Here is a 14,837-nt window from a genome sequence, read left to right as displayed (position 1 = left end):
AAATTTTTTATAAAGTTCTTACTTACAATTGAAAGCTCTTAAAATTAGTGATCTTTAAGAACATTTTAGAAAATAGATACATTCAAGGGTGTCAGAAAAATGTTTGTTTTCATTTCTGGGGGTTGTTTGTTTTGGTACTCCTAGTAGTGGCTAACACTTTAATGAGGACTTATTGTGTGTCCGATGCTGTGCTAAATGAGCACGTTGGATGAATTATCTCATTTAATCCCTCATAACAAACCTTAAGGCAGGCAGACTCATGGTTCCCATTTTACCAATGAGGAAAACACAAGCTTTGGAAATGTAAATCACTTCTTCAAAGTTAGAAAGCTGGGATTTGAACCAAAGCAATGTGATTCCAGGGCCTGCACCCTGCTATGTTGCCTTATTTTTAGGCTGCTTTCGTGGAACCTCTGCAGATGGCAGGTTCCTGCAGAGCCCTGGTCCAATCTGCCTTCCTGAGATGATGAATCTCTTAGCAGAGCTGGAAGATACATGGGGAAAGCAGTCTGGTACTTTTTAAATTCCCACTGCCTTGGTTCCAGTCAGCATCTGGCTCTGTCTTATTGCTCTTAAATTTACTGATAGCAGTTTGGGATTGAAAATTTGCATTTGATTGAAAATGCACCAAAATCTACTTCTGAGTTATTTCAGTTTTTATTATGAAATAAAATGAGGGAATTTGAAACTTAACTCATGCTTTATAAAAAAGAAAGGTTAATGTTTAAAACTGCTACTCTGAAATAGTTTTGGTCTATATACTAATAGATATCTACTTGCTGAGAGTTTATCATTCAAATCATTTATATAATGATTACTCCTTTCTAGTCCTTGCTCTGTGAAAATTTAGAAAGCATTTATTTTGTCTAGGAAAGGCATCAAAGAAATATTTTTAAACTTTTCTATAGTTTTGAAAACCACATCATGGACTTGTTTCTTATTATCTTCTTTTGATTTCAATCCTATAACGGGCACTTGGGAACTTGATATTTCAACAAGTAATGACAAGCAGAAAATATCAATCATTTGATCCATGGCTACAGTGATAAATCAGTTATTGAAGAATGAGCCAGAACTCACTTCTGGAATGGAAAATCTCAAGGGCAAGGAAGAGCAAGGGGACAGGAACCAGCAGTGAGTTAGCAAAAGTCAGCCACGTGCAAGTGAGCACCTTCAGGGCTCAGGGCTTCAGATGCATCCTTCTAGGCTCCTTTCTTTTCTTTTTTTTTTTTCTCTAACATGTGAAAATAAAATATTTATTTTCATACTTATTATATAATATGGCCTTTTGTGACTGGTTTCTTTCATGTAGTGTAATGTTACAGTTCATCTGTGTTGTAGCATGTATCAGTACTCTATTCAAACAATATTTTGTTTATCCATTTGTCAGCTAATGGACATTTGTGTTGTTTCCACCTTTTAGCTATTGTGAATAGTCCTGCTAAGAATGTTTATGTACAACTTTTTGTTGAACACCTTTTCACTTCTTTTGGGTGTATACCCAGGAATGAAATTATGAGGTCATATGGTAATTTCATGTTAATTTACTAAGGAACTGCCAGACCTACCAGAGAATGGACTTGAGGACACAGGGAGGAGGAAGGGTAAGCTGTGACAAAGTGAGAGAGTGGCATGGACATATACACACTACCAAATGTAAAATAGATAGCTAGAGGGAAGCAGCCGCATAGCACAGGGAGATCAGCTCGGCGCTTTGTGCCCACCTAGAGGGGTGGGATAGGGAGGGTGGGAGGGAGGGAGACGCAAGAGGGAAGAGATATGGGAATGTATGTGTATGTATAACTGATTCACTTTGTTATAAAGCAGAAACTAACACACCATTGTAGGTTCCTTTCTTGTAGTAAATAGTAAAGGTGCATCATGCAAGCTAGCATACGCCTTCCACAAAATCCAGCAGTAAGCTTGGGAGCGTTCTAGTGGCACTGTGAGTACCCTGCGGGGGAATTCTGGCTCCCTGGGGTCATCACGTGACGCACCATTTTGCTATCCATATCCATTTTGCTATCACTGAAAAGAACAGAGTTTATCTATGTGTAGATTGAGTCCTACTATTCTGATACCTGAAAAGGCTGATTGGGTTTGAATCAGTAAAGGAGGTACAAATCTGTACTGACCAACAGAGAGACCACAAACACCTGTACTTAGGGTCTGCCAGATAATACTGTTTGGTTAGACTTCACCCAGGGCATTATAAAACAGGTCAAGTTCAGGCATAAAGTATGATTTTCTACCCTCCTGTAGATGCTCTTTTCCATTTTAATCTGTTTTGTCCCTGTAGGTCAGCTGAAAACCTCTGTCTCATATAGAATGGGCCTCAGATCATCTCTTTGGGGACAGAAAGGCCAGCCTGATGCCTTCACACCTGCTGAACAACTATGTGTCTGCCACAGGTAGAGATGCTGCTACACAAGTGACCAAGTCTGAAGGAAGCATAAAAGGAATTCGTTATAAAAGTTTTGTTCACCTTTCAAAGACAAAAATCTCAATTTCATGGACAAAAGTTGAGGCTAAAAAAGTTTGTAAGGGACACCAGTAATTTCATTTCTCTTGCAGGGTTGAGACTTTCCAAAGAGGAGGTGACTATACCTAGGAGCTACCAAATGCCGAAAGCCCCAAAGGGGCGATTGAACATGGAAGATGTGTTTGGTTATGAACAAACAGCTTGAAGCCCACGCTCAGGTTTCCCATTCTACATCCTGGCATCACCCCTCTAGCCAGTTTGCTGCACGTGCAGAGTGATGACGCTGTGCTGAGTATTACACCAGGCACCGGGAATTCAAATGTGGACTGGATATGACCTCTGCTCTCTGGGAACTGACATTCTTAAGACAAGCAAATAGGTAACTGGACACTGAGAGAAACATGCTAAAGCAGGGGTTAAGGACAGGATGCAATCAGATGGCAATGGAAAAGCATACCACCCAGGTTGGGGCCTGTGGGTGTGCATGCATGTTGGGTGTTAGTCAGAGACAGTGCCCCAAATGAAATTATATTTAAGCTGTAACCTAAAGAATGAATTACAATTAGCCCAGTGGATGAGGAGGGGAAGAAGAAGGTGAGAAATGCTCAGGCTAAGGGAACAGGACTGCAAAATTTCATTACCTGCAACACACAACAGTCAACTGACACCTCTGGGTTCCATTCCAATTATTTGCATTGTGGCATTTATATTGATTTTTTTTTTTTTTTAAAAAAAACCTTGTTCTATCACAAGAAGTATGTGCATAATGGCCAGAGCTTTTTTTAATCATGGAAAATGTGAATTTGGGAGGTAGACTCTATTATTATGGGGTGGAAAGTTTAGATTTTTTTCATGTGTTCTTTAAGAAGTAGTAATTACAACAAAATTTTATATGCTTAGATAAGTTCAAATAAATTTCTATTCACTGTCCTCTTAATATTGATTTAAAGAAATGGTTTTGGGCTTCCCTGGTGGTGCAGTGGTTGAGAGTCCGCCTGCCGATGCAGGGAACATGGGTTCGTGCCCCGGTCCGGGAAGATCCCACATGCCGCAGAGCGACTGGGCCTGTGGGCCAAGGCCGCTGAGCCTGCGCGTCCGGAGCCTGTGCTCCGCAACGGGAGAGGCCACAGCAGTGAGAGGCTCGCGTACCGCAAAAAAAAAAAAAAAAAAAAAAAGAAATGGTTTTATTTCTGGAAAATTCTTCAGAGTTGATATTTTAAAGATAATATTGTATTATTCATAATAGATTGTCAAAATTATGGCATTTGAATAATCAGTTTTCCATTTAATCTTAGAAAATTAATTTTCTTTTTTTCATTTTCCATCTTTATTAGGACCCCCAAATTATAGTTATTTTCCATCTGAGCTTTCTCTCTCAAATGCTTCCCCTGTTATCCCATAAATCCCCATCTTGTTAACTCTTCCATGCTGCTGCCGATATGAGTCAGTAACAGCAAGAGAATTAGAGATCTTCCCTATGATAGGACACTTCTCCAAGTAATGGTTGTCTTAGAAGTAAGAGGATAACTTTGGGTTGACTTCAAAGCTTGGTGACGTTATTTGCCCATGGTAAATTTATGAATTAAGCCAAACCTATAAAGTTACCCTGAGTGTAAATAACTGGGCAGAGGACTGATCCTGCCAGGTGATTTCTGACAGATGGAATCACCATATTTATTTGCCATCCTGATTCATTTCTGTTATGAGAACCATCACTACAAAGTATTTACAGAAAGTTAACAGGACTTCATATGACTTAGTGTAAATGGTTAGACAGCATGGCAATGATTCAGAGAAATCTAATACGCTGCCTTGAGTTCAATCAAATGGAAAAAACACTATAAAAAGTTCAGCCAGAAGGAGGGGGGAAAAATGAATAACTTACTTGCTAGGTGCTCGGTCTTGCAAATTAGTCAATGCAGCAAAGTTGTTCCGTACAGTTCGCAGGCTGGCCAAGACCTACAACAAAAATGATTCTTTAAACTTCTTGAAATAAGGCCCTCTTTAATGCACTATGAAGTGGTTTGGTGATTTTTAAAAATGGTTTGTTAAGTGAAAATTTGATATTGCTTGCAACTTAGTTTCATATAGTACTGAAGAATCTCCCAGCACCTGGTAAAGTTTACGTGGATCCATTTGAAAGCCAGAGAGGCCAGACTTAAGGATTTTCCAGATATTTCTCCTCATCGTCTATGAATATGGTGACAATAGCAGCAGTTTGCACAGTATTCCTGGATTCCCCAGCCACTAAAACAGTATCCCAGGCAATATGGATAGCGTGCTGTTGCATTTTATGCATATTTGAAATAGCATAATATAAAATATTAATAAAGTCTCACTATAGGGGCAAAATGTCAAACAAAATGACCCCCAAGTTCTCTTCAAACGTTCACCAATGATGCCATAATCTTGAAATTGGCAAACAAAGTAAATTTTAAATTGTTTTTTCACCTTTGCCACATGGTTATTCTAGCTGGTAAACAGGTTCTTTTCTTCGTTAAGGTTATCTGAATCATGAATTACGTGGTCTCAAATAAAGTGAGACTGTCCTGTACGTGCACAGTGCCTGGCCCACAGAAGGCACTCAGTTGAATTTATTGTTGAATAAATGAATACATAGACACAACATATCCACATACACAAGGCTGGACCAATAGGTCCCACTACCTCTGATAGCCCCTCCTTTTTCTAATTCTAGTGAAACTATAAAGTGGCAAAAGAATCGAAAGACTAGGAGAGAAAAGTGACAAGAGCACTGTCTCCTTCTACCCCCCTCACTTTCTCCTAGAATGGACAAGTCTCCCCCAGGGAGGAGCCTATATTAGGTGAGGTTATGGGTCATCTGGGTGACAACGACAATGTTAAGTTTACCTAAAACATAGATTTCAGATGTCTTATTAGGTACCAATAACACCCCAGACTGCCTAGTTCTGTTATATAGTCAATGTGTGAACTTAGACAAGTTGCATCATCTCTCTGACCCTTAGTTTCTCATCTGTACACCAGGATAGTGACATCTACCTCACAGGGTTGCTGTGAAAATGAGATTAAATGACAGTTTCGGTGCCAAAAACAGTGCCTGGCAAACAGAAGGCACTCAGTGAATATTAGCCCATTATGGCAACATTCCATTTAATGATTTGGCGTGCGCACAGGGAATTCACTTAATGCCTGTAACTGACAATATGCCGGTGGCAGTGGGAGCAGGGCAAATTTTTTATAATTGCTCCAAGGGTTCCAGAGCTGATTCCAGAATTTTGTCATTTGGCACTGACCTAGACTAAAGTCAGCCTAAATTTTGTTTTAAGACAAAATGTCTCAGACATTTTTGAAACGGGCATTCATTCTTCTAAGTCACTGGGATACTGCTTATGCCCTGGGACAGTGACCTACAGCATTATCCCCTGAAGGAGTTAATGGTGTTTCCTAAGGTGCCAACCACGATTAACTCAGTCACTGGAAAAATCTGGCTCATTATCACATATAAACAACTCACATTGCCGAAAGGTCACGCTGCCTATGACGGAGTATTCAAATAGCCAACTGCTGACATCAAACCACGATGTCTTTTATTAGGCATGAAATCTTGAGTGATGCAGAAAGAAATCTGACAAATCATGCAGGCTGAATTTACGCTTTAAGAACCGAATATCAAATACACTAATAAAGCATTTTAAATAAGATTATTGTACCCCCTGATCGATCTTTATTCTAGGCAAAAATTTAACCTCAGAATTCAGAGAACTTTATTTTAATAAATTATAGTAAGTGCACTGCATCTGACAGCTGGGCAAACAGAAATAGTAGCGCAGGTAATTCATGTTCTCTGCTCATTTGAAAGGAAGCATTACTTCATGAAAGATCTACTCCACTTGCTTTTCTGGATACAGGTTTTTGCCTCTGTGATAATAAAGATATTAAATTAGATGATTTTATTTTGGTTTTTAATTTAAATTTAATTTTTAAATTTTATATTTATTTTTGCATAATCTCTATCCCCACATGGTACAGAATTTAAGCAAACGTAGACTGTCTCTTTCTCAATAACAAAGACAAAAGCAAAATTATTGTGATTTCTGAGAGGAGGCAGATAGATGAAATCAGGGAAGGACACTCAGGGCATTAAAATCTTGGCACTGTTCTAGTTCTTAAACTGTTGATTTGAGTACTATTCTTTATATTTTAGAAAGTCACTAGATAGCTTCTCTTATATGGATGAAATATTTCAAAATAGAAAGTGAAGAAAGAAATTTCCCTTTCAGCCCCTTCTCCATTCAGCTGCCTGTGCCCTCTCCTCATTGACTTTTAGATTGTCTCCTAAATTTCACTTTTACAAACACTGCTGCAGTAAATAACCTTGCAGCTATGTCATTCCCTATGTGTGCGAGTATTACATTGTTGTTTTTGTGGTAGGACAAATAATATTTTATACATGTTATGTTAAGTATTAACTATTCTCGCCTGCACTATGACACATGATACTGGCAAGAAGTGTAAATAAAAGTCTCAACCAAATGTTATAAGGGGGTGTTGCCCTAGGCCGAGTTGAGTGATCCTGGGTGACCACATCCCAAAGGCACTGTGTTAGTCTTTTCTGTTCCCGTCTGCATTGTAGGACACAAAGAATGAGGCATCTACATTGTAGGACACAAAGAGTGAGGCTGTGGGGAAGAACTAGAAACAGTTTTACACAAGCCCCTTAGTTAGGGTTCAATCTTTCTTTGCTTTTGTTACAGGGCAGCTCTCACTCTTCTTGAATTCAACCCTCTAAGAGCTATAGTCAGGGCTCTGACGCTCCTATAATTTTCTTCACTCTTTAATGCTTGCTACCCAAAAAGGTCCCTGAGGTTTTCTCCCACCCAGCTCAACCGTTAGAAAATGAAGGTCATTTCTTTCTCTTCTGCCCCTCCAAGCAAAAGTATAATCAGTCAAGGTCAAAATACATTGGGAATGAGGAGAAATAATACACTTTAGGAAAGAAATGATGACATTGTTATGGAAAACTTTTGCACAGAGTTGTACTGGTCTGTGAGAGGGATTAAATGCTATTTGCACACACTAATCTCAGATTTTCTTAGGTATTCCTAAACATTTATTAACCAATAAGATTCACTGAAAATGGCAGGAAAATGTGGACTTCATTAAAAAGTTAAACATCTGAACACACTAGCCTAAAAGAAATGTGTACGTATATAATAATAAATTCTTATAAAGATTTGAAGAGGAGATTGCTTTAAAAAAAAAAAAAGATGTGGCAATAACATCCGTGTTAAAAAAAAAAACTCCTGCTTAAAAAATAACCAAAAAAAACAAAAACAAAGAAAAAATCGTTTTGAGGATTGTTTTTGATTCCAAATACACTTTATGCCACTAGATGGCACTAAAACACAGACCATGAGTTGCCACAGGCCTTGGGTTGGGTGGGGTGGGAGGGGCTGAGGAGGGAGAAAGAACTCCTTGCCTTGGTTTTACCTCCAGAAAAACCTGGAGCCAAATTATGATTATTTACAAGACAAAGAGGTCATTTTGATAGAAAACCTCTTTCCAAGTTACGTTTTGGTTAAACCATATGAACTTGCTGTTTTTGTATGTCAGCAAAGGTTGAATATTGATAGTTTCGTATAGTTCAACTCCCAAAGTACTTAGATTCCTAGAACATGCTACTGAAATTTATTTTAATGAAGGATAAAAAAAACCTAACAGGTATAAGCAACTGAAATGTGATGATTTTCTTCTTTCTTAGCCCGGCAGGGAGAGCCTGTTGGATTCAATGATGAGACCACAAGATTCCTGTTTCTGGGTGAAATGGGCAAGAGACACGCAAGGGCATTTTTATAAAATTGACAATGTCCAATTACCAAGGAACAGTAATGTTCTACAGCGTTAATAACCACTGCATTTTTCCTAAAATTATCCCACGTGCTGTATTTTGGTAAGAGTAAAGGTGAAATGACTTGCTTGTTCCTACCCTGTATTTTTAAATCAGGCATATCTGCTCAGTCTGAATGACGTGAAGGTCTCTCCAAGGATCCAGGATAATACTTGGATATTTCCTACCTTTTCCTTAACCAAAGATTCCACTTCTTTTATTGCACACCTCCAGAGGAGGATTCTAGTTGACTTAGAGTTCTACAAGGTAGTCACAAATGATGCAACACAAATAATGGGACAGGTGGGGCTGAAGGCAACTGACTACAAAGCAGGGTTCCCTACATTTCATCAGTGTTGTGCCTCCTTGGTCCCCTCAAGAACTCTGGCCAAATTGTGACTACACCCTTGGGAGGAAAAGGCCACCTGCCGACTGGCATCAGGTGACACGGCATCATCCCTGTCAACACTTACCCTAAGGGAATACCCAAACCAAAAGATTTTGACCCAAACACAGGAGAATAGTTCAAAATGGAAACCAATGAAATATTTATTTTCCTGGGGATCAAAAGGATTCTGAGCTTATAGGGGAAAACATAAGAAATTGGAAGTGGAAAAGTGTTTAGGTTGAACACCAGCAAGAATTTCTAACCCTGGCAGTGTTTTAGACTTGGGAATAGAATATGGAGGGGTATTGTAGGATCTTGTATTGTAGGATCTTTGCTGAAGATTACGTCTGTGCACGATGCTTCAGCCCTATCCACCAAAGTGGAATATGACCTTGCACGTCTTCCTAAATTCTCTCGTAACTTAAGATTTTATTCTCTTAGCTTCACAGTAAACTGGGACTGGGAAACAACAGGGAGGGATCTTTTCGTGTTTTGGAGATGAAGGCAAGCATAAAGAAATAAGTTCTCAAGAGGAGGCAGAAGATAAGATGGGCTTGGGAAGAGACTTTGACCAGTTTAGAGTGGGAGGCCCATTTTAAAGAATTATGGGAAGGAAATTAGGCACAGAAAAATAAACCGAAAGGGATAGAAAGTAAAATGTCAATAGTAGTTATTTTGGGGTTTGGAATTATAGGAAATTTTCTTTTTCTTCCTTCTGCTTATATTTCTTTTCTATGCAAAAGATTTTATTTTGAAAGCAGTATGGCTTTTTCACCAGAATGATCTAGAGTGAAGTTCCAAACCCCAAAGCATGCTGGGGAAAGGGGGGAATTCTTTGGCCTATTTGAACACTTCCCTGAGTGACCTGTCTAATGTCCACTGTCTTCTGTCCATTGGTATATTTGACCAAATAATGTTGGTATCAATTCAAGTGACATAAACATCTTACAGATTAAGCATTATAATATTTAGCATTAAATGGTGAATACTCCAGCCTGTATTAAAAATTTGAGGAGTTATTGGTTAGGTCAATGAAATAAGTTAGTGGTGCCCAATCGGGCTGAAGAGAAGGCCATGGACAACTGCCACTAACTGGGCCTTCTTTCTTACCTGCTTCCCCAAAGTACTCTATCAAAACTGTTCAGGGTTAAACAGGCTTTTAAAAAAAATTCTAGTAGAGCTTTCTAGATCATATACCCTAGTAAAAGGCCATTTGTGAAAACTGTGACGAAGCCACTGAAAAAGAATCTGCAGCCTCTGGGGCAATAACCACCTTCTATAAGGTGTCATGAGTCATTAAGCTAATCATAAGGAAACTTTCCTAAATAGATTCCAGGATTATTTTCAGGCATCGTATATGCTTACAAATTACACAGAGCTGGTTTTATTCAAAGTTCCAATTTCAAGGGCATTAAGTATATATCTTATTTATTTAAACAGTTCACTAACACAGACTAAATGATATTTTACATATATATATTTCTCAGTATACTGAAATTCTATTAGTTTTTTGGAGGCTGTAAGTACACTAAAAAAAATGTCTAATTATGTAAAAGACTAGATTTCCTTAGAATTTAAGGGTGCTAATAGCAAGGTTCAAGTCAAATTTATTGACCAGTTAATTGGAGATTCATACAAACTACCTGAAGTAAGATGATAAGGTATCATATACAGATTATTTTTTTCCATATTTTTCTATATATTTTTCTTACAACAATACCTAGAGATTTTAGTTAGAAGCAAGAATAATAAACTAAATAAACTCAAGTTGGAATGATTGTTTCTACATTTGGTGATGGTCATTTATAAATTATTTTGCCTGATTTATTCTGTCTACTGAGAGCTCTATATCTAAGAGCTCTGAGCTCTTAGATATAAAGTTATGGGTCCTCAATAGCAACCAATTAAAAGTCCTTAGCTTCGTAAGATTTGCTATCACAAAATATGATGAAAACATATGATTGTAAATGTTTTGAACATAGAAATATAGATATTAGAAAGAACTAATGATATCCAGCAAAACTTGACGCAAATGAGACATTAACCTTCTAAAAGGATGGTGGTTGCATTCTATCTTTAATTGTCTGCATCAATGAAAAAGATCACTATATACTTTGCTATTTACTGACTCATTAAAGTTTTGGTCTAAATTATAGCAATTAAAAAATTTCAGGAAATTTGAAAAAGTGGAAGAATCATACATAATACTGCTATCCAAACCCTGCCATTATGCATTTTTTAAAAACAATGCGTATTATGACGTTTTGGAGATGAAAGAGCCCTTACTGATAACAACACAAAATTCAGTAAGTATTTTATTTTCTAGAAATTGTGCTGAGCATTTTACAAGCTTGGTACTATTTCAATCTCTTGACAATGTTATGAGGTGAGTAGTCTTGTAAGTGTCATTTCACAGAGGAGGAAACCAGGCTTGCCCAAGTTCAGTCAGTTGTCCAAGTTCATTCATTTAGCAAGAGTAGATGATGGGCTTTGACTGGGCCCTGACTATCTTAATCCAGCTGAGTCCCCAATTTTACCAATTGGAAAAAAGAAGTCTTAGGCAAGTTAAGTGAGTTGCCCAAGGCAGTAGAGCTAGTTTTGATGTAGCCTTGATTATGATTTTTATAACCCTCTAGATCACTTGTATTCCGATAGTTAACATTTCCTATTAACAGTCCTATTAACAGTTGGCTTTAAACATGCTTCATGCCCCAGGTTGAATCAGTTTTATCCCATTCTATCCATAGTCTGTCCATACCAGTGGCTCTCAACTTTTCCTCAGAAAATACTGGGGCCTTTAAAAATTACAGGTCTTTGGGTCCAACCCCCAGATTTTTGGATTCAATTGATCAGAGGTGCAGCATGGGATAAAATCTTTCTAGATGATTCTATTGCATAGCTAGAGTTGAGAAGCACTGGTCTGTACAAAGAATATCGGGTTATCAACCACTTTATATATATTTCAAAATTCTTTAGATGGTTTTTTCACCTTCTAGCATTTCTGTCATGTGGTTAAAGTATTTTCATGATTTGTATACCTAAAAGGAATAAATAAACACAAATGTGTCACTCAGTTAAATCTTTGGACAAATAACGTGTTTAAAAAAAGAGTCAATAAAGCATCAGGTTGAAGTGGAATATGGAATTTCAAGAACTGACCACGCACCTAATTATAATAAATGTAACTTAATCCATGATATAGCTTTCCTCTTTTAGTGCTTATGTCAGTTAAGGAAATGTGGTCCCATTTAAGTATGTCACTTGGGTAATTTGTAATTTGAAGCAAAGATACTCATTGGGTCTATGGGTTTATAGGAAACAGACCAATATGGCAAAGGTCACATTCTCTAGCATGGCTTTTAAATTACTGGAATGAACCACAGAATTTGTATTTGTACTTGTGTTTGATTTAGAATGAAATGAAGAACCCGAACTAACCCTCACGATTAAATTTTCAGATGAGTGAGAAACCTGTCCATTCAGCAAGCTGGGCTTACCTGTGCAAAGGGAGTCACAATCAGGTCATCTCCATGTCTGAAAAACAAACCAAAGCCCACGTTAGATGGCACTGATCACTCTAGGACCACTTTCAAGCAATATTAAATAGTAAGTTTCTCATTCATAAATCCCCACAGAGAATTACAGTAATTCCATCCTTATTCTTCAACACATGTTCTTCTCAGTCATGGGCGTGAAGATGTGTCTTCTGGGATGTTAACCATTGTCCAGTTCCCTGGGTGAAAAGAGGGGCTTCTTGATCATCAACCAAGGTCACTGGCACTTATTATGCACACGGAATATGTAACAGTAGAAACGGAGTTCCAGCAGCGGGGCCTGAGTTTTACTCTTTGCTGCTTATGGTGAGTATTACTGAAGGGCACTATGGAAGGAGCCAGCAACGGCAATGGCTCTGGTGAGAGGTCCCTGGACCATCTAACGTTGGAAGGTGATGAGCATCAGGTGCTCTGCATCATCATGTGTGAGCCTTGGATGGGCTTGGAACTGTGGATGACATAAGACTGCGTCATACTCTAATAAAAACCAGTGAAACTTTTCAACTGACTCACGTCCCAGCCGGCGTAGTTACGGGGGAATGTTACCCCGTGTGTGCTGTTGTTACAGCAACCTCAGTGACACTGTGCCGAGGATGCAGGAGCAAGGTGTCAGCATGACGTGTCTTGGAGGGACAGGGAGAGGCAAGGAAAGTTGTGAACATTCTGCTTGGAAGAAAGTAAGAAACCCAGGCCCAAAGCTCTTTCGTGGTGTTTCTTAGTATGAATACTTCATGAGAAGGATTTCCAAACTCTCCACGGGATATTTCTTGATCTAGCTAGCTGGAACTCTTTAATCAAAAGGGAATGGAATTATTCTACACAGAAAGCTTCCGGACATGACCCTAACTGAGAATATTGCAACTAAATGGTTCACTCACTCATGAACAATTCTGGAAAGGGCTTGAGTGACCTACAACAGCACTCATGAAATATGCTTCGGCCCAGGCAGCATATGGATGACGTTAGTAAATGGATTGCTGCCAATAATTAGACCAGTTGTTAAGGGCATCATCAAATTACACAGAGATCTTGAAATTCAAAGTGTGGGAAAAATAAAGCAGAAAAGGGGTGGAACACACTCTAAAGGAAACGTGTGTTATTTTGCACCCTCTTCGTTCCACAGTTACATTTTTGAGGGGCACTGCTCTTTGGAGAGATCATTCAGAGGGCCAAAATTTAACTAATACGAAATCTAGATATTTTCCCGAGGTACAGTCTTTGCTTCCATTTTATTCTTTATAATTTCCCGACTACAAAGTTTATTTTCTAAGAACTTAGTCATCTTGGCCAAGGCACAGTATCATTCTGAAATCAATCCCTGGAAATAAGTCTTTTAATTTTTCACATGAATTACACTGGACTTGATCACTCTAAACTGAAAAGCATGTGCATGTGTATTAAAACACTTAATTCTATCTTTGGTTGTATTTCATTCCCAAGCACTATAAAATATTTATTTAGAATATACAATATTTAGGGTAATTTATCAGTCTTGCTTTCTTTCCGTGTCAAAGCATAAAGAAAATTAGTTATAATTTTAGTGATGGAAATATTTCACTCTTGACCTACCCAGAAATTGTTTTTGCCAAATATCTCAAGACCGTCTCATTTTAGTCACAGTAGAATTATTTCTAGCAATTCAGTGGCAAATGTCCTCAATAAATAACCTATCCTTTTCTTTTCAAAATTATGTAAGGTTTAAATTATCTCTGAATAGGGACTTCCCTGGTGGCACAGAGGTTAAGAATTTGCCTGCCAAAGCAGAGGACACAGGTTCGAGCCCTGGTCTGGGAAGATCCCACATGCCATGGAGCAGCTAAGCCTGTGCATCACAACTACGGAGCCTGCGAGCCACAAATACTGAAGCCTGCGCGCCTAGAGCCCGTTCCATGAGAAGCCCGTGCACCGCAACGAGTCGCCGCAACTAGAGAAAGCCCGCACGCAGCAACGAAGACCCGACGCGGCCAAACATACTTACATAAATAAATAAATTTTTCAAAAAAAATACATTATCTCTGAATATATACCGAATGTATAATGACAGAATCTTTGTCCAAGCCTTTGTCGGTAGCCTGCCCTCGAGACCATGGGCTGAACTGGTGCCACCCACTCTGGCCCCTGGGGCAGGGGCAGCCCCTCCCCTCCCTCAAAGAGAAGCTTGCGGAGTTCTGAGCCTGCACTGCTGGCCACTGGAGGTGGGGATAGGAGGCTCAGTACAGTAGCACACCACTGAACTTCCTGTTCTTCCAGGGAGGTATGACGATAGAACTACTCCCTATGTCTCTGGCCATCCTTCCGCTACTTTTGTATTATTTACTACAGTGCTTTCATTTCTACTCTCATTCTTTCTGTAATAAGAAGCCAGAAACACTGGCAAGAAACTGAAAGAGAGAAATCAAAAAGCAAACCCTCACAGACATCTCACTGGGATCCAGAAAACTGTTTAAGCACTTAAATGGGGAAAAGCCTCTTGCCCTCTTGCAAAATAAACTCAACCAACAGCAGCGCCTGAAAATACCGTTTTGTAACCTAGTTCATTTCAAG

At 38.8% G+C, this 14,837-nt stretch overlaps 1 protein-coding gene across 2 annotated transcripts in view; it reads right to left on the bottom strand.

The window, feature by feature from the left end:
• Window positions 1–14,837, bottom strand: part of PDE4D (phosphodiesterase 4D) — a 560,837-nt gene that overhangs the window by 191,963 nt on the left and 354,037 nt on the right. For both annotated transcript variants that reach the window (XM_060009455.1, XM_060009457.1), the window contains exons 3-4: window positions 12,237–12,273; window positions 4,368–4,441 (exon numbers count right to left, since the gene is read on the bottom strand). In XM_060009455.1, coding sequence (XP_059865438.1) covers window positions 4,368–4,441; window positions 12,237–12,273 — 111 coding nt within the window. The remainder of the gene's footprint in view (window positions 1–4,367; window positions 4,442–12,236; window positions 12,274–14,837) is intronic.

The sequence above is a fragment of the Delphinus delphis genome, chromosome 3, assembly GCF_949987515.2.
Source record: "Delphinus delphis chromosome 3, mDelDel1.2, whole genome shotgun sequence".
Classification (NCBI taxonomy): domain Eukaryota; kingdom Metazoa; phylum Chordata; class Mammalia; order Artiodactyla; family Delphinidae; genus Delphinus; species Delphinus delphis.
The sequence above is the reverse complement of the archived record's forward strand: the minus strand, read 5'-3'. Positions and strand labels throughout refer to the sequence as shown.